At 37.6% G+C, this 24,848-nt stretch overlaps 1 protein-coding gene across 1 annotated transcript in view; it reads right to left on the bottom strand.

Annotated features, from left to right (window-relative positions):
- The window catches only part of PRKD1 (protein kinase D1), a 324,013-nt gene that overhangs the window by 1,342 nt on the left and 297,823 nt on the right, over positions 1 to 24,848 (bottom strand). Inside the window, exons 14-17 of the mRNA XM_036881284.2 lie at positions 19,349 to 19,510; positions 18,731 to 18,829; positions 17,517 to 17,784; positions 433 to 518 (exon numbers count right to left, since the gene is read on the bottom strand). Of these exons, the coding sequence (XP_036737179.1) occupies positions 433 to 518; positions 17,517 to 17,784; positions 18,731 to 18,829; positions 19,349 to 19,510 (615 nt within the window). The remainder of the gene's footprint in view (positions 1 to 432; positions 519 to 17,516; positions 17,785 to 18,730; positions 18,830 to 19,348; positions 19,511 to 24,848) is intronic.

The raw sequence follows: 24,848 nt of genomic DNA, 5'->3' as shown, positions 1-24,848 counted from the left end.
GAGAAAACAAACACATGCATATACTTTACATTTGCCATGCATTTGTTCCATGAGTATAAGCCTAGGATTTAAAAACATAGCTTCCAAATGAATACAGTGCATGATCAGATGGGCATCTACTTGGGCATTTATCAGGATTACACATACAGATACTTTTGATATCTGGTCCTTGGAGTTTTTTTATGGCCCTTAGTTTTTTTGTTTTTGATTTTAATGTGTGTGTGGTATGTCTCTCCCCTGTCAAATGTTCCTGGTAGAGAGGTTTAGAAACACTTCATTGTTATTAAATCCTAAGAAGTTGTAGGCATTTGGCAAACAAATTGGTATTAGAATTACTTTTAAAAATGACAAAAGATTTTTACATATAATAATCAAATTATAAATATTTAGAAGGTCATTTAACTGAGAAAATATCCAAGCATTGATTTTTACCTGTAGCCACGGGTGACTCAGGGTCTTATCCACACTATAGCGCTTTCTCATTTTTACTTGCAGCAAGTTATTGATAAGATCAATGGCTGAAAAAAATTTTAATTATTGGTAAAAATGGCTGAAAAATCTGGAACATATGCAGAATTCATTTATAGTTTATTTTACATCTGTTATTTCACACAGTTAAATGTAGCACAGTGGTAATAGGCACTAGAACCTGAAGAAAATTCCACTTGAGAAAACCTTGGCCTTCATTTATTTTAGATGCTAAAAAATGAAACAGGAAATAATTCTGGAGGAAGGAGTATGAGTCTTCAGTGAGTAGGATATTAATTTCTCTTGGTCTAGTCTTAAAACATTTTTCTAAAGTAGGAGTTTTACTTACATATACATCATTTAAATATGCTTTGCACTAATGGTAGGATAAAACTAATATTCAAGAGAAAGCATGCAGTAATTTTGTTATAAAATGTGTTTGAAGTTTGAATATACATAATGGGTTCCATAGTCTTGAATTAAATGACAGACATCTGGACACCATATTTAAAAGGAATAAAATAAGCATAACATGGGCTATGACTCATGATAAACTTAAAGCCTAAAAACCAATGGCTCAGTAGGAAAACACTGTCTTTTTCACTATGCTTTTAAAAATAACCAATGAATTGGAATTATGTCAGCCTCCATTGTTTTCTAGGAGAACACAGCAAAAACCTTGTCCAACAAAAATTATTCTATGAAGTTAAAATGAAAATATCCAGCTTAGTATCTGCCTGTGATTGGGACTCTTACAAGTATAATTTAGGGAGAAAAAGTGGTTTGGTTTTCTATTTATCTAATCTACAAAGTATCTTAGTTACCTATAGTACCATGTGATAGAGTTCTCACTTTTCTGAAAAATTATATTTTCAGCCTAGACCATTAATAGCTCATTATTTATTACCTTATGATTCCCACTCAGTGTTGTAATAACTTCCCATATTTCTTTCATCATTTTAGCATTTTCTTCCCAAAAAGAGCTTAGTGAAATCTGCCATACTAATGGAATCATTCATTCACATTTCACTAGTTAATTTTCACCTTTAACCTACCCTGATTATTATGTTTCTTAAGAGATGGATATTTCCACCAAAAATTGTAATTAAATAGGTAGCTGATAAAGAAGATTTCAGATTAACTCCCCAACTTCCCCAACTATCAAGTCTCAAGTCAGGTAGCTTTGATTCTATTGTTTGGTCTGTATTAACATGGATGGTCCTGAAAATACAGACTGTCACAGGAGTCCAGAGGCCATCTGGAATGAAGACTGTTTGATTCAATCAGAATGAATCAGAATCCTTCTCATTATCAGGCAAAAAGAAATGATTTCTACAGTCTTTTGGTAATCCAGAATGGTCTTTCTCTAACATTAATATTCCAAGCATTTGTCTGCATGGATGGCCTGTAGAATCAAACACCTAAGAATTCACTGATTGGAGAAGGTAAAGTCAACTGCACACATTTAAATGTTGTCCATGCCTTAGCTAGGATACCTTAGGAAACACAGTACTTAGGACAATTTCAAATCCCAAGCATGTGTTCTCAGAGAGTTTTTGAACGTATAGTTAGTTCTCTTAGTGACCTGTGTATTGGACTTGTGCTTTTAAAACATCCATTCACATGATTTACTCACTGATGTGTAAAGTGAACCTTCCATTCTTGCTGCTGTGAAGTCACACAGCAAAAATGGAGGATGAAGGATGAAGGCAGAGCTTATGTGCTACTGTATGTATGCCACATCATATGCTTCTTCAGGCACTGCAGGGAATAAATACATGTGTTTAATTCACTCATTCTGCTTTGAATTATGTAATTAGGAAGGTAGGAGCACAGTAACTCAACAGAAGGTTTGGTTTGTACCCAAATAGGTCCCAGCAGTGAACCTCCCTGCCTAACGGGGAGGGAAGTACTGCCAGACAAGAAACTAGGAGGGTCTGAAGGGAATGGAATAGGTGAAGATGGAAAAACTCTTTGCTGAGTAAAGCATAGAATCACACATCTGACTACAGCCATTGCCCAGGTGACCTGAATAAGCACAGCCAGGTAATGATGAATACCTCCAAGAGGCAATAGTTTAGGATATATGTAGAGAATTAGAGGGGATGCATGTGTGTATAAATATGTGTATGTGTATTTGTGTGCTTATAAATATATTTTGTTGTTCTTGGCAGCAAAGTAACAGAAATAATTATCTACTGAGTATTGGAACCTGTAGTTAAATGTTGGGAATCTGGTGTTACAGAAAAAATAGGTCCATCATTAGTGTTTGAGAACTCCATTCTACTGTCATTATTTCTGGAACTTTTAAAACATCCTTTTCATTAATGAAGTTCTCATACAATCCAGCTTTACCTGCACCAACCTGAATGCCTTCATAAACCCATGTTTAAAAGAGATTCTGAAGTTTTTTTCCCCTAATGTTCTCTTCAATGGCTCTTTTCCTTACATGTATGTATCAATCATTCATTTATCTGTTCATTCACCAAATTTTCTCTAAGAAACTAACGATAAAGCCCTGGATCCACAAAGCTTCCAATCTAGTTGCAAAGACAAAATATGGGTACACACCACACACACACATATGACCAAAATGGAAAAATGCACCATTCTGAATCTTTGACCTTTAATGAATATCCTACTCAAAGAAAAAAATGCTGTGTTTAGCATTTGTGAACTATAACTAGCTGGGGTTCTAGTGATTATCTTCAGTGGTCCGGTCTATTTCATGTCAGTTGTGTTACATGGTAGTAGTGACAAGAATTCTTTTCTCCTATATTGTGTCCAAAGTCATCTTTTTATAACTCACCCATGTTAATCCTACTTATTTTTAGGTGTAACTGAAAACCTGACTCTATTCTGTATGACAGTGATTCACCTTAACTTCACCTTGTACAGCTCCTCAGGTTGCCCTTTGGACTCGGTCTTCCTGTGAACCCTTATTTTAATGGTCACTAGCATGTTTTCAATGTCTTTGTCCATTATTGACTAGAATTTTCCTCATAATTAACTGCCAACTTGATTTGTGCACACAGATATTATTCATACAGTCTAGGATTAAGGGTTTTCTTTTTTGTTTTTAATTTTACATTCATATTCTTAGATATTCCTCGTAACAACTCTATGAAAGTAGTTATTATTTAATCTACAGTTTACATAAAAGGAAAAACTAAAGGTTTCAAAGGTCAAAGTCAGACAGCTCCTAGGTAACAGAGCTGAGGTAGAAACCCAGAGGGACTGGCTCCAAAGCTGGGGTCTCAAACATGACGGCATTCGGCAGCCCGAACAGATCATTGACTCTTTGTTGACTGATAATGAAGTCAGATATGAACTACACTTTAAATTTTTCTAATCTTGAACATTAAACAAATTTTTCTTAGTTGCATTTCCACCAAACTTCTACATACTTAAATGGAGGGGTAGTTCAATCTATCAGCTATCTTTCTATCTGTAATTTTATCTTTGTGATTTTAACTAAGTATTTTAGCTTGTAAAGACAATTCTGAATGTGATGTGATTGATCCCTTCCTATCAAGAAATCTCCCCAACTTTCCACTACTTCCAAATGAATAAACCTATCTGCTATGTAGGTTTATTGGGAACTTTTTCAGGACAAGGCTTAAATACTGGACTTGATAACTCTATCCCAAGTTACATTCATAACTGTTGTGTCTATTAATTATTATTTTAGCAAGACTGATAAAAAAGCAGTGTTTCCTCCTAGGAGTACTCCCATCCAGTCTGTATTTCATCATCTTCTTTAAAGGATGTTGTGGGAGATATTTTCAAATGTTTTATGATAGTCAAAGCACATCTGCTCTGAGTACTACTCATTCTATAAATCCAACACTCCTTTTTAAAAAGAAAATGAAATTATTCTGGAATAATGGATTCTAAGTAAACTAACACTGACTTTTAGTTCACATAAACTTTTAGTGATTTCCTTCTAAGGACCAAGATTTGTTTTCTAAATCCTTGCAAACTATTCAATCATTCATTGTAGGATTGTCAAGGATAAATGTTGAGCTTCTTGTTGGATGTTTTCAGAATCCATTCTTCCCCCCCTTTTAGAAAGAAATTCAGAAAACTATGGCTTGTTTTATGTATCCTGGTATCTCTCTCTTTTTACTCATGATTTATTAAAAATTATTCACAATGGCTCTAAGAGCACCTCTGTTAGCTTCTTCAATATTCACTAAGTCTGAACATTTATAGTATTTCACAGCAGCCACTGAGCGTCCTCGTGTGACACCACCATTTCCCTGCCAGTGACAGCTCCCAGGAGAGGCTGCCGTGTGTAATGCAATGAGTGTAAAGGATCCAAGTTACCGGAAGGGGGAAGCCAGTAGCAACAGAGCAAAAAGACTAGTAAAACTGGAGTAGCCATGGCAGTCTCTAAAGAAAGTCAACCATCAGAAAGGAAGTCTAAAGGGGTTCTCAACTTCAGGTGCAAAAGGCAAATAAGACTCAGAATTTTGATCTAGAGGGAATATGGTAGGGCATGCCTTCAGAACTACAGGGAGTGGGGCAGAGGGAGAGGGAGAGACGAATCTGTGAGTTTCTTCCCAGAGCAAAGTAAAGGTGAAAAGGAAGTTGGTCTGGCTATGGGACACAGGAGGTAAAGAGGGCTGTGGCAGAAAGGGATGCTGGTGCCCAAGGGGTAAAGGCAGAATGCAGAGACTCCCGGTTCCTTAGAGCTCTGTGAGGATCTGGAGCCTGTGAGACAGGGGTATTTAGAGATGTAGAGAATGCCTCAGGAATTTCTGTTACCCAATACTCCCTTCCACAGATATATGTACGAGGTGGGGTTTACTGCAACACAGTGCTAGTCTCTGTGGATTCGGGCAATAAGCAGATGCCATTTTAAACAGCTGGCACTGGGCTAGGGCCAATGCCAGGCAGGAAAAGAGCATCCGCTACTCTCCTGGGTTCTACTTTTTGTTTCACACCCTCTGCCACTTTCTCTCTCAGTAAGAAGACTCCCTTCCGGCTAGGAGAAAGCAGGAGAAAAATAGGCACTGGCTTGTTCCTCCTTTTTACAGCAAATACGATACCAAGTTTTTGAGAGAGTAGTAGGATTATTTTCTGATTGTACCAGCCCATTTATTCTGGAAGTCAGCCTTTCTAATATTACTCTGAGAGTGTTGGTGCCTTATTCATCTTTAAGCTCAATCCCTTCCTTCCACTCTATTAGTAAATATCTTAAGTCCAAGCTCTCACACCTTGGACAACCACATGGGGGAAATGTGCAAAGTCTTTCCTTTCCTTTTTTACTGGAAAATTTTTAACAATTGTATGGATCAAATTTTCATTTTTAAAGGTTCCCCAAGCCCTTATGAGCAAAGAGTTTGTACTTTCTAAAATGTCTCTAGCTATGGATTTACAGTAACATCACCTATAAAAGAAAAATATTTCCTATAAAAAAAATCTGTTTTATTGAAGTCTGAAATTTCTTTTTTAGCTATAAGAAATTCTTGGCTAACATAGTTACTGTCCTCCTAACTTCCTGGACAACAATTCCTCTCATTGCCCCATCAATTGAGAGATCAAAATGTCAAGAAAGCAAAGAGAAAATTTAATCAAACATTCTTATTTATTTATTTTTTACTAGAATGGGACTTTACAGCAGAAAGGGTGTTAGGATAGCTGAAATTCTGTGTGGGCTGTTTGCCAGGTACACAAATATATCTGAACAAAACCAAAATTAAATAGTATACGCAGGAGCTGAAGGGCTTTGTGTTTTAATATGAAAAGCAATGTTCCATAAGAGTGTTAACTGTACGGATTCCATTTTATTTTGGTATCAAAATTCAGAATTTTCTTTGAAATTGTGGAAACTGTACTGTAGTCATTCAATATTTCAAAGCAAATACCACGAGCATGGACACAATAGGTTCTGTGTAGGCAGACAGGACATTTGCACTGCCATTGCTAGGGCCAAGTATCCAAAGCTTGGAGAAAATCCTAAAAGAATGGAATTGGACATATTTGAATACATAATAGGTTCCTCAGGTCACATCTCTCAGTCATCTTGCACTTCTCATCTTGTATTGTTTCAGGACATGCCTGTGTCTCCCCACCCTCACCACAAGATTTTCATTCCTTTAAGGTTACGCAGATTATATATTCATTTTTGTACATAAGTTTCATAAATAGTTTTTAGAAATGCATCATTTGATGCATTAGAAAAATGCTCACTAAATAGCACTCCGTAGATTGAACCTATTAATTAAAAATTTAAGTGGCCATTTTCTCAGCTCTAAGTTTTAATATCCACATTATATGCACATGGTTTTCATCCTTTTGGCTAAAAATATTCCTGGATGGTAGGACATCACAACTTTACAAAATATAACAGGTCACAGGGAGAGTGACTTCTATCAGAAAATTAGAATCATGCTGGGAATATCTACAATACAGAGCATGCTTATTTTGCAATGTTTACCTTGCAGAAGAGAAGTTACCTGTGAAACCCCAGGGCTGACCTGTTCTGTCCAGGCACAGTACTTACCATTTTTATGTACTTTTTCATTTCATATTTACTGTCTTCTTTAGGTACACCCACAAATTATTCAGGTACAAACCTGCAAATCTGAAACCAGAACAGAACTATCCTTCTAGTGATGAAGCCATCATCTATCAACCACTGAGCTCCTTGCCTTCATGGAAGTGTTTTCTTTTTTCCCCTTTCCATTCTGCCTCGCTGCCTGCCACAGGGCTGTGTTCAGTACTTCTTTGGCTTGCTTCATGCTGATGCTAAGTTGTGTGTTTATTTTTAAAATCGTTTTGCAACCCTTCACATTCCAGCTCTCAGTCCAGCAGGCTGTTGCCCAGCAACACTAAGTGGGACGCTCCTCTCAGGGGCTGAAACCAGAGGCTGCCAGCAGCAAACAAGGCCGCTGGATACCATGGACTCCCCCTGTCTGGAGTCAATGACCTCAATCCAGTGAAGTGCAAGACCTTCAGAGACCCAAGCCAGTAGTGTCTTTCCTTCTCAGGTTCTTTCCTCTATAGAAAGTTATTCTATCAACGCTTACTCCTTTGCTTTACATTCGATTGCAGTTCCTCGTGAAGACTAGAAACGTGATCTTGGAAATCATGAATTGTTTAAACACAGCATACAGTGGCTTCCAAACTGAAGCCAAATTGCAAAATTTAAAGTAGACATCAATATATTTATATTAGTCTAATGATGTTCAGAGAGTTACTTTTTTTTTTCTTTTCCACTGCCCATTAACATCCTTCTGAGAGGTTTTTGTTTTTGTTTTTCAACAATGCTGGCACAGAAGCCAAAGATCAAGTGAAAATCTTGAGGGGAGGGGTCTCCACATATTGGTATTTTTAGAAGTGCCTCAGGTGTTTCTGGTCTGTACAGTTAGGGTTGAAAATGCTTGTGCTAAGCAGTGCTCTTTAGATTTTTACATGCCTATGAATAATCCAGGGATCTTAAAACTGAAGATACTGATTCAGTTGGTCTGGGGTGGCACCTGAGAGTTTGTTTTTAATGGCTCCTAGGCAGAACCTCAGACCACATTTTTAGTAGCAAGGTACTGGGGATACAAGAACATTGAAAATAGTTAATTACCGGTTTAGTATTGCCCAAAGGGTCTATGAATAGATGGAGGCAAACACAAAGAAAGGTATCTGGACACAGAGAAAGGTATCTGTCTTCAGTCCCACCTGTCTCAGTGTTTCAGTATGAAGATACAGAAAGGTTCCAGGACTCAGATATACTGACCGGAAAAGCACACACATTGGATTACACAAATAAGTTCCAAGAAAACCTGCAGTTTCAGGTTATGGGCCATGCTGGTAAGATAACACTTAACAGGGACAAATGAAACGAAGTCCTCTATTTAGGGCCTGCCTCCCCACCCCTCAAGAAAAGGTCTAAGTACAGAATTGGAAAATGTGGCTCATAACAACAACCAAGAGAAAGAATTCAGGTTGTAAATGCACAGTAAGCTGAACATGAGGCTACTTCTGCTCCCAAATCAGTTGTTATTTTATGGTATTTTTATGGCATGCTGAAAGGAATGTGTTCTTTATAACAAGGGAAGTGGTGGCTCCACCTTACTCTTAACTAGGCTCATTGAACCTTGAGCCTGAACAGTTTTGGGGTTTGATTTCACAAGAACATAAACAAAGAGGAGAGTGGACCAGAGTGAACAGGAGGTTGAAAGAAAACTGATTGCCCAGGACAAGGGAAGTCCTGGGGATGATGTGATGGCTGCTTTCAAACCTCTGAGATGAGCTTTATTTGGAAAAAGGAGTGGGCTTGTTCTGCCAGTGAGTATAAACACAATGACATTTTTGCTCATTGTGCAAGGGTCAAATTAAGAAGGAAAGGGGTTCTCATGAAATTGTATATTTTCCATCACTGGAGCAATTTAAGAATCTTCTGGAATATTACTCATTGGATTGGTACTGTAGAGAAATAGTGGGGTTAGATAAGATTTTTAACATTATGTATTTTAAATATTATTCTCTGTTGTCACTATGGAAGAAAAACTCACAGAATATTTAACCCTTGTTGTTCCTCTATCCTGACATCCCCACATACATTGAGATGTTACATTTCAACTCAACTATACATTCAAAAGTGCATTTTTACTTTTATAATTGGGATATATAGGAAACATTTCAATTTCAGGGGTAAATAAACTACTAATTTCTGAGCACTTATAATGCCAGAGATCTTGCTAAAACTTTTTTTAGCAGCTTCTCTAATCAAATTATCATTTGTTACAGAAAATTCTATTAGTTATATTTTACTTGCTATCAAAATAAATGATTCCTTTCCTGGTGGCACATCTTTCAGATACTATCTCATTTGGATTTTGAAATGGATGTGGATATATATACATAATTTTAACATCCGCTTTTCTGGTAGAGTTTTAAAAATCAATATATGCCTTTGGTTCTTCATTTTAAACTTCCTTATTATTGAACAAAATATATGTTTTAAAAATATGAACCACAAGTCATTTCAGACTTGTGTTTAAACAAATTTGTTTAAAATGTTAAGCCCCAATTTAAAACGTTAAAATGTTAAACCCCGATGCAAGTTCTGTCCCTCATAATTCATTTAGTTTATCAATCATGATAGAATTTCCTGGCTCCCAGTCAAGCATTTTTAAGCAGGTCACTGGCTAGTCTCCGCACATCTCCACACTGTTATGTCTGACATCGGTGCTAATATGTTGACAAATCAATCTATTCATTAATATTCAGCAGGCTTGCTGGATCTGCAAGCCTCATAAACTGCCACAAACACAGTTTAATTATTAAAATGACAATTGTCTTTCTTTTGTTTCTCATACCATTGGATTTCTGGGTCTCAACTAGCCAAGGCTTATTTTCAATAGGGTTATTTTTTGTTTTGAACAATATGTAGTGAAAGAGGGACCTACAGCTGGTTCCTTTTCATGGCAAAGTGCTACTTCCAACTTCAGTGTTTAGCATTCTGGAACACTTGGATTTTGAAAACATACCATGTGCTATTGGTGTTAGGTTTTTATTTAGCTTTGCTTTGTGTTTGGACTGGCTGTATTTTTCATCTCCAATTTCTGGGGGAAAAAACACACTTATGACCAATTTATTTGAATGTACCACACTGAATAACAAAAATTACTTTAAAAATAAAATTTAGGTGCTTTGACAAATATACTGGTATATTAGGATAGCCATTCTATCTCTTGAGATGCCATGTATTCTATACTGTACATACATGTCAGCAGAAGATTGAGACCAAATGAAAGAGTAAGTTTTAGCTGTGCTTACCAGGGAAAGGAAGTGGCAGAAATACTACCGTGGAGGCTCCCGGAGCACACAAGTGGAAAAAACCTATGCCACTCGTGAACCATCACGATGATTCTGAATGAAAGACAAGCTGTATGGATTCATGCAAGGGCATTTCTTTTTTTTCCCTTTTTATATATAGAATGTCAAGGCTTCGTGTCTGATCTTAAATCCTGATAATACCGAATAACCATGTGACTGGCGCTGAGCAGTTAACCCAGCAGGTGACCTGAGGGCAGGTGCTTGTCTAGACCTCACCTGTGAACTCAGAATATGATCTCTGCCTGCAGGGGCCGGGGGCTCGGTGTGAGACAGTGTCCGAAATTGCCTTTGTGTTGATTACTGCCTGCTTGCCTCCCTAATGGTGTATAAGGGAATATCGAAACTCAAAAGGAAAAAAACAGTAATTTTCTGATGATTTTCATGGTCTATTATTAATCTTCCTCAAATTTACCATGTGTCTCTAATTGAACACACCAATTCAATATGGTGATGGAAGCGTATCTTTAACAAATGCTTTCTCATCGCTCCAGGTCATAGTTTGAGAAGAAACACTTAAAAAACTGATTCCCTTTCATTAAGGACAATGAATTATTTCATTTCCGTTTCCTCTATTTTATTGTCTTCCTCCTCCCAATTAACTTAGTTATATTGATTTAATGTACTAGCTACCTTTGTGATTTAGAACAGTGCCATGCACATGACATTATATATTGTGTGAGATACATATGTACATTTCCACATATGGAATATTTACAAAAGTGTTAGCACTTATGATTAAATCATGCACATAAATGTACATAACTCAACCAATTCCCTTAGGCAGAAACCTTATGAACTCTGAAAGTTTTGGCTCTTACAGCTCTTTTCACTTCCTCTTTATCCTCCTCCTTCCCAGTGTTAGAGAAGTTTCATTATTCACATCCTTTTGCATAATCATAATGAAGTCAGGCATGTGTGGTCTAAAGGTTATCTAAAATTTAAAATTAATAAGCTATGTGTGAATAATTTATATATGCTATTAGGAACTATAAGATTATAATCCATACCCCCTATGCCCTATAACGTCAAATTTCTAAACCTATGCCCACACAAAGGAGAATTTAAACGTTAAAAGGATTGATTCTCTTTTCCTATATTCCTTTAATTGCTCAAAATCATGACACATGTTAGTTTCTTCTTTATTACACATAACTTTATTATAAACCTTTTTCTATTTCCTGAAGTGTATATATTTTTTCTTCTTTCTTCTTGACATAAAGAAGCTTGTCGAGAAGCTTTTCTATTCTTACTATTTTCACGGCAATCTATATTGAAATACATTTGACATCTGGAACACATAACTTGTCCTTATATTAAGTATGTGATAAAGAAGATGATGTGGGTGCAAATGATGTTAGGAATGAGAGAGGAATTTTATAATTTATTTTAATTTGAATATTGGGAGCTTAATTTCAACATGTTTTAGAGTACTGGAGGATGTCAGGTCTTCCAGGGGATTAAGGCTCTCAAGGAGCAGAGTTTTGATTGGTGATCCATGTTCTCAGTCTCAGTGCAGGGGCGGAGCTTGGCCATCTCCATTTAAGCAGCTCCTCTGACTGAGGTTAAAGCAATGCCTGCTGTAGATCTAGAGCTAGACCATGACAGGTCGTTTAAGATGAGCCATAATCAAGGAGGTTCTTTAGCAAGATTATTAGGATCCTCTCCCTTAGAAATATGCCAGTGTTCTATTAGCTAGTTTTTCTATTTGCTATTTCCAAACTCTACTTAGAAATAGTAATATTTCTACTGGTACCTCTGGTACCTAATTATTAAAACAGACTGAGTCTCACCTGCAATTATCTGATTTTTTGTCAACATCCATGAAAGATTCACTCTCTGATGTACTAGATGTGACAAACATGGAGGATAGCCTGGACTATCTCTCATTCTTTTGGAGTTGCTAAAAATGTAATGAAAGGAAGGGAATATTGTATATGATCAAGTAAGGCACAATTTTCCTTAGTTTCACCAGGTTATCTAAGAAGTGTTTAAGTGATAATGGGCTGCTGCCTTTCCATAGGATAAAGTAAATTTGCCTAATCAGGTAAATATTTTAAAATTGATGTGCAAGTCTTTCAAGGACCTGAAAAGGTCACAGGGACACTGAGGGATAAACTCAATCTATTATGAGGTAGAGCTGGAGGTGAGACTGAGGCTGTGATTACTGATGGGTAGTAACGATCAACCAGATGATGTCACTTGGTCATCCAGATAGTCACAATGATGAAGCGAAAAAAGGTGGGACACACAACCCTGCCTCAGGATGAACCAAACAGTTCTCAAACTCCCTTCCTGTGATTATCTAGTCTCCTCTGTGTGATTATTTGTAATCATGTGATTCATCCTGGAGTGTTCTTTTGTATACCATGCATTCTAATGTAGTTACATTTGTATAACTATATATATATATACACAATGTATGTATTTAGTTATATATATAATTATATGTAACTAATTAAATATGTTTAGCTACATACATAACTTCATATAATTGTAGTTACATATGTGTATGTGTGTATAAATACATATATAATGATAGATCATGTAAAAGTGATTTGTAAAATACATAAATATTGATAAACAGATGATGTAAAGCATTCAGTATATTTAAGGTAATCTAGTTATGTCAATCACTGTGCTAAGCGCTTTTCAGTGGAATCTCATTTAATACTTAAAATGACCCAGTGAGTTAGGAATTAAGATCCTCATATTTCAGACATGAAAACTGAGACCTAAGAGAGTAAGTCTCAATAATTTGGATGAAGCCATCAAGACACTGAGTGGAAGATCTCTCAACTCAGGTGCGCATCACAACATGATCCTGTTTTGCTGTATTTTTAGATATTATTAAAAAATGTGCTGCTACGCTAGCTCTAGGCTAGTGAAAGTGTATTAAAAATCTAATGACAGCATGGCTAAATCCATTAGAAAGAAAATCAAGAGGCTGTAAATGTAGTGGAAAAGAAGATCTACCTTGGAACTAGCTTTCAGGATTTACACCCGGGCCCCACCCAGGCGAGCCACTTAATGCTCTATTCGGGTACTGCCTCAGCTTCAAAATGAAAAAATTATAGTGTTCAAAGGTTGGGGACAATTAAATGAGTTCATATATGTTAAGTTCAAAGCAGTGCTTGGCTACAGTGCAAATGTAAAAGTATTAGCTATTTTTATATTTTCCTTTCAAAATTTAATTAATTTTACTATAACCATTTTGCCTCTAATATATGCTACCTTAAGTTTTCCTCAAATTTTTCTCATTTTTCAAATCATACTTTGATTCCCAAAACAATATATTTTTATAATGGGCCTCTGTTAATGCTTTTGTTTGTTTTTAGCCTAGTATCTTTTCCCCACAGGGGCCTCCTCTCTCCAATCTGGAGGTGCTCTCCATCACCCACATGGCCAGTCAGAGTCAGGCTCCTGAATGACTACGTGATTATTCCCAGGATTTAAGCAGAGCCAATCAGTGCCCCTTTCACAGACTCTATGGCTCCTGAGGGAAAATTGCTCTTTCATTCTGAGATCATGTACAATGAGTAGCATGTAAGCCTGGAGCTGCTGGGGGGTCACTTTGCACCATATGAAGAGTCCACTGGAGAGGGAAACCACCACAAACTAAAGCAGAACTGACAGACAGAGAAATGAGACACCTGAACCGCAGGATCTGGATGGATGAGGTTCACCACTTGGATCTCCCAGTTGTGTTAGTAAATACACTATCTTCTGCCTAAGTTACAGATAGGTTTCTATTATTTGCACACAACAGTGCTGATTAATTCACTAATAAATTATTAGTAAGCATATCTCCAGAATGCCAGTACTCAGCTTGTTACAGTATCATGGCAAATATAACGAGTTTAAAATATTTCCTACAGGTTCCTAAATATCATGCATAAAAAACAAACACCCTTTGGTGTGCAACAATGTATGGTACAAAGAATGGAGACAAGTTATTTCAAGTTCAAGACCTACCACTGGGAGACCTTAGGTAAGTCACCTAACCTTTCTGGTTTCTCTCTAAAACAGAGACTAAAATATATTACTTATTAGAGAGTAGCTGTGAGGATCAAATGGCAAAATGACAGCTGAAACACTCCAATATATAGTATTATATGGTATCAAGTCCATGTCTACACTAACAGAAAAAAAATGCATGATAAAGTAATTTTTTCATTCTGACACTTCCACGTATTTTACAGACATTAAAACTTTTGCTTTTCATGGCAAGAAAAAAATACAACAAACAATACATCTGAAGAACACTTAGAAATATGCACTTCAGTTTGCATACAATTTCTAAAATTATACAATCAACTCCTGGTCACCCACCAGAACAATTGCTTAGCTTATGTTCGGCTACCCTCCTCCTGATCCAAATCCTTGGCTCACCCCACACATGCCTTCACAAGTGCCTTTCACATCCTTTATCTCATTTAGTTTCCATTGCAACCACATTATATAAACAGGAATCATTCTGTTTTACAGGTGAGAGAGGAACTGAAGCTCAAAGAAGGTAAGTGATGGCTAATTAGAATGGCAGATAGGATGATATCTAAACTGCTTGACTGTTGATCCTGACCTTTGACTTTAGTCAATGAGGTGAGTGCCTAGATTATCACTTCCTTGTATCTGGATTTTTAGTGGTTGTGGTGTGGTTTAAAGTATCCTGAGACTGAAAATTCACTAACATCAGTTGTGACCACCCTTTACCAAATACCAGTTTGCTTGCAGATTTATCAGATCTTAAGTGTTTAAATTACTTGGTACCAGCCCCATTACAACTTGTAATCAGAAAGTTTTTTGTTCTCAGCAAGATAGTGGAATAGAAGCTAGGCCGGTAATGTAACACTTCAGTAATATTATGATATAATTTAACTAACTTTTCTTTACATCAAGTATTAGTTCTGCTCATATACCAGCGGTTTGGTAACTCACTCGCCATCCTGAGCCTTGGGTAGCAAGTAGCACAACTCCTGTGTAACAAAGGCAAGGGTGAGCCAGAGGCAGACCCAAGGAGGGGGTAAGGGGCCGGTTAGCTCCCGGACTGGTACCCGAGCTTCTCACCCACGAGCTTGGGCTCTACCTGCCCTAGTCTCACATCACTTTGAGTGGCAGGACATTTTTAGGGCTGAGATGTATCTACAGCCAAGTAAAATGTGCACTTCCTGATCAAACATAATGCCTTTTGAACTGTCCCATGTCACTCGTTATGAAATGCTGTTTTCATTCTTTTCAATTTTTAGTGCCTGGCCTAAGTTCTGTCTCCTTTGAAAATGCCATTCTGACTAGTGCAGTCCAGAACCTGAAGACCCTGATTTTATAGCTAGCTAGCAATTCAAGGACATAAATGATAATTTTTCCAAATTCATACAACTCATCTCTCTAGCTAGCTTCAAGTTCTTTGAACACATTTCACGTTTTGTCCTTTACTTTCATGTTACCTATGATGTAAGTATATAGTGGTTTCCCAGCAAGAGTTTCATAAGCCACTGATATTTATGCCTCTGGTCTCTATTATCAGTGATAACTAAATGTTCACAATCTATAGCTATTCATTTCTGGCTGAAATAGGTCAAATCTACATATCATGGCCAGCACGTTTCCATGGTACGAGAGGGTGGGCATCACTCATTCCACTACTCCAAGGAAAATAATTAAAAACATGAAGGTTGTTTTCACAATGTCCTATTCCCACATAATAGGAAGATGTGTAACTGGGTTCACAGATATTCCAGATATGCACTATGGTAACAACATTAGTACTGGACTTCTAGATTGCACATATCAAGCATAATGGTTAACCATATTTAAAGGTAATGTTTCCTAACAAGGGTACTGGTCACAAGGTTATTTGATAATTTCTTCTTTCTGTCTCCTGGCCAAGAAAGGTAGTGATACTTCATTGTTGGCCTTTGTTGAATTATCCTAAATATTTAATTAGTCCTTTGGCTACCTGACAGTTCATTTGTAGGTCACAGATTTCTCTAAGAGATAGCTATCCAGCTATGATTTACAACCAGTTAAAGGATGTGGAAGCTTGTTGCTAATAGTAACTCAAGGCCCTGACAATGGGTATCTCTCGCCATTTAATACTAACAGTAGTCAGAACTCTGGCAATTTACATGTGCTCTTTTCCAATTGCTACACAACCACATGCAATAACAAGTATCAAGTAGATGTTTATGAATGTATGTGCCTTTTTAGCTGGTGAAAAATCTGAACAAAATTAGAACTAGATGTAGGCTGAAAACTAAATTGAAGCAGGTTAGTGATTAAAGAATGTATGCTCAGACTGTCCAGGTATTAATTCTGGCTCTGCCACTGACTAGCTTTGTTATTTTGGCCTGGGGTGTCACTTCTGTCTGTGTTCTTACTTGAAGTGCAGCTATAATAGTAAAACCTATCTCTTTGGTTTTTTTGAGAATTAAATACACCCCAAAGCACGCTCACTGAGGAACTCCTTTATGAAGCATTGAGCAAGCCATTTTTCCAGCACTGACTGCCTGGCCAGTTCATTTAAAACAATCTCTCCTCTTGTGGGAGACAGACCGATTTATTAAGAAGCATTTGATGTTAAATAATGCAACCCACTGCTGAGGTAATCTATCCTGAAGAAATCATCAGAGATAGAAGTTATATGTAAGGATGATCTACTAATGAACAAATAGAAGCATCCTAACTGGCTAAATAAAATATCATACACGCTCAAATCTCACACAAAGGCAATTAGTACACAAAGAACTTGGTGAACAAATATATGTAAGAGGATCATTAAACTATCAATATTATAAAGTTCTGGTGTCCATAACAGATTAAAAGTGTTTAATATAGAAACAGGTCTATGGTAAGTAAAGATTATTTGGTACCATTACATCAATGTATAAGTATTTATATGTTCTAAGAAAATATACCCAAATGGTAACACTTTCTCTTTGTTTCACTTACCTCTTAATACATGTTTCTCAATTTCTCTATTAATATATATACATTTCATCATGAGATATTTTTGGTCTCCATTTTCTTATCAACCCACCTTAATCAATTTGCTCTCTACTCAAGGGGGCCATTTACAAGGAGCTTTTATTCAGTTAATAATTCACAGCTGGATTAATAATATAATTAATATATAATCACATATATTATAATAATAATACAGTAATGGTTTAAGGGTTGCACCATTATCATTTTTGAATGGAAGAGAGTACCTTCATGAGAGATTTCCTTCCAGGGGTTGGGTGGGTACATGAAGGCTGCATTTTGGATTTGGTCGTGTATGTCTTCATCCTCATTAAATGGGAATGTGCCACTCAGGCTGACATAAATGATGACTCCAACAGACCACATGTCTAGAGAGCGATTATAGCCCTTGTTCCTCAGAACCTCAGGAGCCAGGTAAGCGGGGGTGCCCACCACAGACCTCCGAAACGACTTCTCGCCAATGATGCGGGCAAATCCGAAATCGCAAAGCTTCACCTGTTGATAATAATAGTTGGCAGAAATGGTAAAGTCACAATGTGTGTCTGTGTATATCTTAGTCCAGGTCCACCAAAGACAGCTATGATACTTTATATACATTGTATGAGTTTCTCACGGTGGAAGTAATAATAGCTATTTTCCATTTCATGTACCTGAAGACAGCGGTTTATGTACTGATACAAAAGCATACGTTCATTCATAAAAAATCATCTAAACATCCTCCCTTCTTCCTCACCAAAACAGAGAGATAGATGTGAAAATATGTATACTCAGAAGTGGGTAATATTGTTTTCCAAGACAAGAAAACATCATGCAAATCCCCAAAGTAACCAACTTGACTCAAGGGCTTATTATAAACACAGGCTGAAGGATCAGCACAGGGGCCTTCATGTCATTCACAGTAATCCTCAGACTTAGCTCTGCATGGGCACCTGGGTGGGACCTGAAGGTGTCAGGGAGGTAACGCAGGACAGCCACCTGGGCCAGGTTGCTTCAGGTCCAAGAATCTCTGAGGAGACATCCAGTTGTTTTCTATCCTCTGAGTTGAGGAAAAGAAGCAACTTTAGCCCTTGTCCCTGAGGACACTGAACTTAAACGTCTTGCCAAACATGAGGGTGCTGGTGGCATATCCCTGTGGCTAGTGAGTATTCTCATCCTTAGGCCAGTGCTAAACTTTGGCATAGGGCTGCCAGTTCTTCAGGATCTGCAGGTGACAGAAGCCAAAAAGCCGGAGGAGCAGGGTCGGTGTGTAGTATCAGGCAGGCTGAGGTGGGAGGGCAGGGAGACAAAGCCACAGTCCAGAGAATATAACAACACATGGATGAAAATGAAAAGGTAAAACTTGAAACAAATAAAGGTTTTGAGTTAAAAGAGATGATAGAATGCTGAGGGAGACAGTGATACTGTCAGCTGCCTTTTTGTTGACAAAGGCTTTTATACTTGCCTGAGGGAAAGGGTCGGCTGATGCCAGCAACACGTTTTCGGGCTTGAGGTCACAGTGAACAATATTTTTAAAGTGAAGGTGCCGCAAAGCCACAAGTATCTATAAAGAAGAAAAATCATCAAAATAATTTAATTTTGTTCTCTTAGTTTATTTCAAGAAGTTTTCTATTAGGACATAAACGTAAAGGGCCACAAGAAAACTCACAATGAACAAACAGTTAAGCTTCTTGATGCTTAAGACACTGAAATAAGCTAGATTAACAGAGCAGGTTTCTAAGGGAACATCAGTGGGAAAAGGACCATATTATGGTATTCATACAGCAACCAAGAAAATAATATCTAACAGGGACACCCATTTCTGAATATCTGGAAAGGACCAGGACTCAGCCACTGTGCATTTTAAAATTTCATGAGGATTTTTTAATACCTGGGCCTGCACACCGAGTGCTCCTTTGGTCTGCTGGACTCTTGGTACCACAGACATTTATTAAATAATGCAATTTGCAAGTGTAATTTAGAGTTTAAAAGTAGGGACTAAAGGATAGAAAGCTATAATTAAATAGTGATAACATTTGATATTAAATACTATCTTTTCTTCTGTCTCTAATTGATTTTTTACCTGAGTAATTAAAAACTTCGTGATGTGCTCTGGCAACCTGCCCTTTTCACTTGATAAGATCATCTCCAGCATGTCTCCATGGAGTTTTTCCATAACAACAAACACTCTTTCAGGCGTCTCGAACATACACTCCAAATTCACAACACCAGGGTGATGAAGGTTCTATTAAAGATAAATAAAGCACTTGAAGAAAATGAGTTTTTTGATACTGTTTGGCAAGCTCAGTGATTAGACAAAATGGTTCCAGCTTAAAGCTATAGAGAAACTCACACTTTAGATTTCTAACATCTCTAAATTCCACATGTGCTGCTTTATATTTTTGAAATTCTAATGTCTCCAAAATATACATTTTCACTTCTTTTGCATAGTGAGATTATTTTTTCTATGCTAAAAATCTAAGTTCTAGCACAGTGAATTGCTAATCATGTTTTAATTAGAATGCCATATTGAGACCCATACTTTCTTAGGATCGTCTCCAGTATTAAGCATACTGTCCTAAATAAGCATAAATAGGCCATCTCTACACACTCAGTAGAAATTTAATGTAGACAAAATAAAATTGGTTCATGTACTGCATCTAACTGTACCAACAAAGCACCTTGGTCAAAATCTTTTGGAATTGCTCTGCTATATGGAGGCTGTAATAGTTTGCTGTGGAAGCTCTTGCATGGAGTGATCACCATGAAAATAGCAAAAAAACAGTTATTATTGAGCCCCTGCCTTGCTGAGGACACCTGTGTATGTAGGTAGCCCAGCTATGTGGTAGTCCTGCACAGTTCTCAAGCACTCAATAACTATTTCCACAACAAAGTAATGGCTAATAATGACAAGCTGTATTCGGCTTGACCAGTTAATTGTGACACATGTCAAGTGAAATTACTCTTAACATTAGATGGGTTCTTATAATGATGCCAAAGTCTGAATGTTGGTCTGGGGTTAACAACAAAAGCCTTTGATCATTTGACCTTTATTCTTTTTCTGTGCACAACAACAAAAAATTCCTAACATTAAAAAAAATTCTAACATTAAAAAAAATATATTCCACCTATATTTCAATAAAAAAAATCATGAACAAAAACTACATAAAGAAAAAAAACAGGGACTAAGTTAAATGTGAACAGAGGAACAGAGAAAAAAATTAAATGCTTTAGTTTTGAAAAAAGAAATCTTTGTAAGTGGTAAAATTGTATGTGAAATGAAATTTTCGCAAACTACTCGAAACCCGAAATGGCTCACTATTCAGACCTGAGGGATGGATGTGAATGGCAGAAGGGCCTGGGGCTGAATCTGCATTGTCATCCATGTGCTACCCGCCGACAAGGAAAGGCTGCCATCAACTGGACACAGAGCCACGTGACGGTGGGCAGGGGCTCCCGTGATGATAACCTGTGTCTCTGCGTGCCCTTCCACCACCTCAGTATTTTGGTGATTTTGATCTCGCCTCAAACATTTGATGGGTCTTTTTTGATTCAGATGCCTTGGTGCCCAACACACAGCACAATGTGGTCATGGGACAGCAAGTTTCTGAAAGTTCAGGTCTGTGTAGATGCCTGCTTGTCTACCCAATAACCTTTCACCTCTAGAGGGCTGGGGTCATTGTTCTTGAAATTTTTGCACTGATAACTGGTCAAATCTGGTTACTTCACATGGACCGGGCCTCCACGTACTCGCCCCTGGTGGAGGTGAAGCACATGGGAGAGGGCTGGGTTAACAAGCTCCCACTGTCACTACTCTTACTGTATTTGTCCTGACTGTGTACAAATTGGACCAGACAGCTGCCTGACTTTGACCGTATGGGAGCACCGGGTCCTTAGGTGGGAGACTTTAAGGAAGGACAGCATATATCCATCTGAGATGCAATATGGAATATCAGTTATAGCATTTTTCATACCTGTACCATCTCATTTATCCTCTTCCCTGACAGAGAAGACAGCCTCCCTGGACAGACTGCCAGCCTGTGGGCATCAGGCATCTCAGTTCTCCTCTTCTAAATCAACGGTCACAGCAGAAGCTTTGGGGATGACATGAGAGCCCTGCCTGAGTTATGATTTCCACAGTATCTATGAGTTGTGCTAAGTGTACCTTCCTCTTTGAGTATCTTCTTAACTGATTCTTTTTTATTTACTGTGACCTTAAAGACTAAGCAGTGTTCTGGAGAGTCTGGCTTCCTTTAATGTCCAAGGCCTTGTTGTCTGGCTGGGGAGCAGGAACAATGAATAGGATAGGAGCAGACCAATGGAAGCAGGCTGCAAGGCAAGGGAGCTCCCTGTGTCTGCAGCAGAGGAAACACTGGAATGGGAAGAAGAAGATACAGGGTAAGGGAGAGTGAGCTTGGGGGGCCTGGGAAGACAGTGGTGCCGGAGCAGCTCAGCCTGCTGCTTCTGCTGACCTTATTTTAGGCCATGGGGTTGGGGGAGAAGAGCAAGTCAGCAGATGACCAGTTAGCTCTCCTACCTAACTATCCAAATACTATGCAATGTCTGTCCTCATGTGTCTCCACCTGTACTCCTCCGAGTATGTGCATTCTCAGAGGGACTAAAATCTTTCACTCAATGTATTCCTTTTTCCATTTCCCTGCTCTACAAACATGACTTGAAGAGCCCCTCTACAGAGAGGACATAAGTTTTAATTTAATTGGTGTATTCCTAGAATGTTCCAGGCCAAAACGATAGAGTAATGAGATAGTTCCCTGTCAACTATATTGTGGCACGTTTACTGTAAACTCTGAGGGACACTACAAATGTCCTCTAATGGCATCTTAACGAAAAGGATAGGGAAAATTTTGCTATTTATCAATACAGGACTTTTTATATATTTAGTTATATAGATTTTTAAAAGACATATTCACTGAAAGCTAAACTAAAAGCCATGTCTACACAACTGTTAAGACAATTTAGAAATGTTTAACTCATAGGTTTGTTGTACTTGGCCCTTGATCTTTTACAAAAATCTTTATGCTTCATAGATTTGCTAAAGAATACATTGAGTGGTAGCTGAAAAATCATTCCAAGAACAAAATAACTTAATTTTTTCTTCATAGCTGATATGTAATAAGTTGATATTTTAAAGTTTATTATGAGGAGTTGGGACAAGACCATCATAGATGCTTACTCATGAGCTGTAATTTTTTGCATTGAACCAAATTACCAAACTTGTTTTTCTGAGAGTAACAAATAAAAAGAGAATATAAAGCATCATGCCTTATTTATGCAAATTCTCTATTCTAAACTGATGAGAAGTATTTCTTTAGCCTAAAGAAGACAATATTTGAAGACTGAAAACAGAAAAAAAATACAAGCTATTATTTTCTATTATCACGTACAATTCGTAAGAAGTCCATACCTTAAAAGCAACTCTAAAAAATAAGCTTCAACCGAAGTGGTCCATGTGACTTGTTCAGAATTCTAATTTCCTACCTAAATACGAAATACCTTTTCAACCTCCTCCTAATGTCCAAAGTAACTGACTTAATTGAAAAATGGCTTGATTACTGTAACACTGGCTATGGCATATTAATGTTCAGGAAGGACTGTTGCTAACTTCTCAGGCTCACCTCAGGAATCCGGAAAATAAATTTCATGGCAGAATAAGCTACTATAGGATGCTATGACCATCTGTTTGCTGCATTTAAGTCATTTAGTTTTCAGGAAATGAAACATGTGGTCAGTCAAGTAAGTACAGGAAAGAACAGTATCCATTCATCCATAACAGATTGATGACATATCCATGGGGTGAATATAAGTTGTTTCGAAGTCTGGAGGAAATACCATTTGGAGACCAAGACAAAAATTTTCCTGACTGAAGTCGCCTAGAGAATTCTTATGTAATTAATGGAAACTAGTCACTAAGAGCCAAAGATTTTATAGAGGTAACAATATTTTATACAAAAAATTTAACTAATTAACATTTTTAGTTTATGTAATTCTGTTTTATATTTTTTGGATATGTGTTAATATTTCATTCATATTTATATTCTTTAATTCTAAGGGTGCTGCTTTACTATAAATCTGGAGTTGAAAATTCAGTCCATATATTTCACTGAGATAAGTTAAGGATATCACATTTTTTCTGTCTTTCTCTGTTTTTCTGTATCTCCTTTCTTCAGGACAGACAGACACACATTTCTGTCTGTCATTTTTTATGTCTTGACCTTCAAGATCATTATACTCAAACATGTGACAGGCAGGAAAGAGGAGAATTAAAATCAATATAACTTCTCAACAGGATATTTAGGGGCAGGCAATACAGCCTTAATATGGAGACTTCGGATTCCTTTTTATCAAACCACCAAATTATTTAGCTCATATTGAGACAGAGAAATAAACCTTAAAAGTGATGAGTCCAAGATCTAAATTCTAAATGGCATGCAGAGCAGAAGGAAGGCTATTCCCCTGCACAGTGGTGTGGATGGGGATGTGAGTTGCCCTTCTCAGAGGTGCAGGACTGTGGCAGTGGCTCGGCTGGTTCTCACTCTGACCGGTTTGCCAGGTTGTGAAAAGAGTACACCACCTTATCCATTTTCTAATTACACTCTCTTATAATTTAGGCTTCATTTAACAGTCCTAGAAACCACAATTACCTAATGCCTTCTGAAGGGGAAATAGCATATAATTGCCTGATAGATGCTAAAAAAGTCATCATGTGGAGAGCAGCTGACTATAAAAAGACTCATTCAAGATAATACCCAAATGGATACGATCAGCTCAGCTATCTCTCCTAAATTCCAGATCCTTATATCCAACTCTCCTTTGGTATGTTCATTTAAATGAAAGATGTCTAACAATGGAATCAGTGTCTTTCTCTCTAAACTTACTATTCTAGTGGTGTTTTCACTCTTGGTAAATGACCAGCCACCAAAGAGTCATTCTAAATATTTATTTCTCCCTCATTTCCAGCAACCAATTGGTGTCTAAAACTAACAGAGTCTACTTCCTGAATTCCTCTCACACTGACACTTCACCTTTGGCCTCAGTCACTCCCTTGGTTTGAGCCTTCTCTCTTCTGTAAGGACCTGCCACAGCCTCTCGAAAAATCTCCTTGTCTTAGGTCTTGTTTTCCTTCAACCCTTTCTTCAAATGGCTGCCACTGTGATCTTCCCAAAAGTGATTCTTCAGGTCCCTAAGTGAACCACCACCAGCTTCAGAAGAGGGCCCCCCTTTCACAAGACGCATGGGGCCCTTCCCTGGCGGCTTCTTTTCCTCCTCCCACCCAGATTATTTCCCCAGCTTCTTCTCTTCTGCTACAAATCTACCTCCCCTCTAGCTGTACTAAACGATTTCAAAACAAACCCTGCTCTTTCTCTCTCCTTTCCAGGCTTTCACACTTTTCTCTTGCCTGAACCAGATCATTTTCGCCTGGCGTGAATATTCAGCTGTGAGGCAGCTTCCATCTCACTTAGATGCTTCTCTTTTCTCAGTCTTTGGGACAGCCCTCTTTGATAACAGTTATCATAATTTAGTTACTGGTGAACCTACATGTCTTACCTACAGGACTGCAAGCT

Source organism: Manis pentadactyla, chromosome 11 (assembly GCF_030020395.1).
Source record: "Manis pentadactyla isolate mManPen7 chromosome 11, mManPen7.hap1, whole genome shotgun sequence".
Lineage (NCBI taxonomy): Eukaryota > Metazoa > Chordata > Mammalia > Pholidota > Manidae > Manis > Manis pentadactyla.
This window is presented reverse-complemented; position numbering and strand designations above follow the sequence as displayed.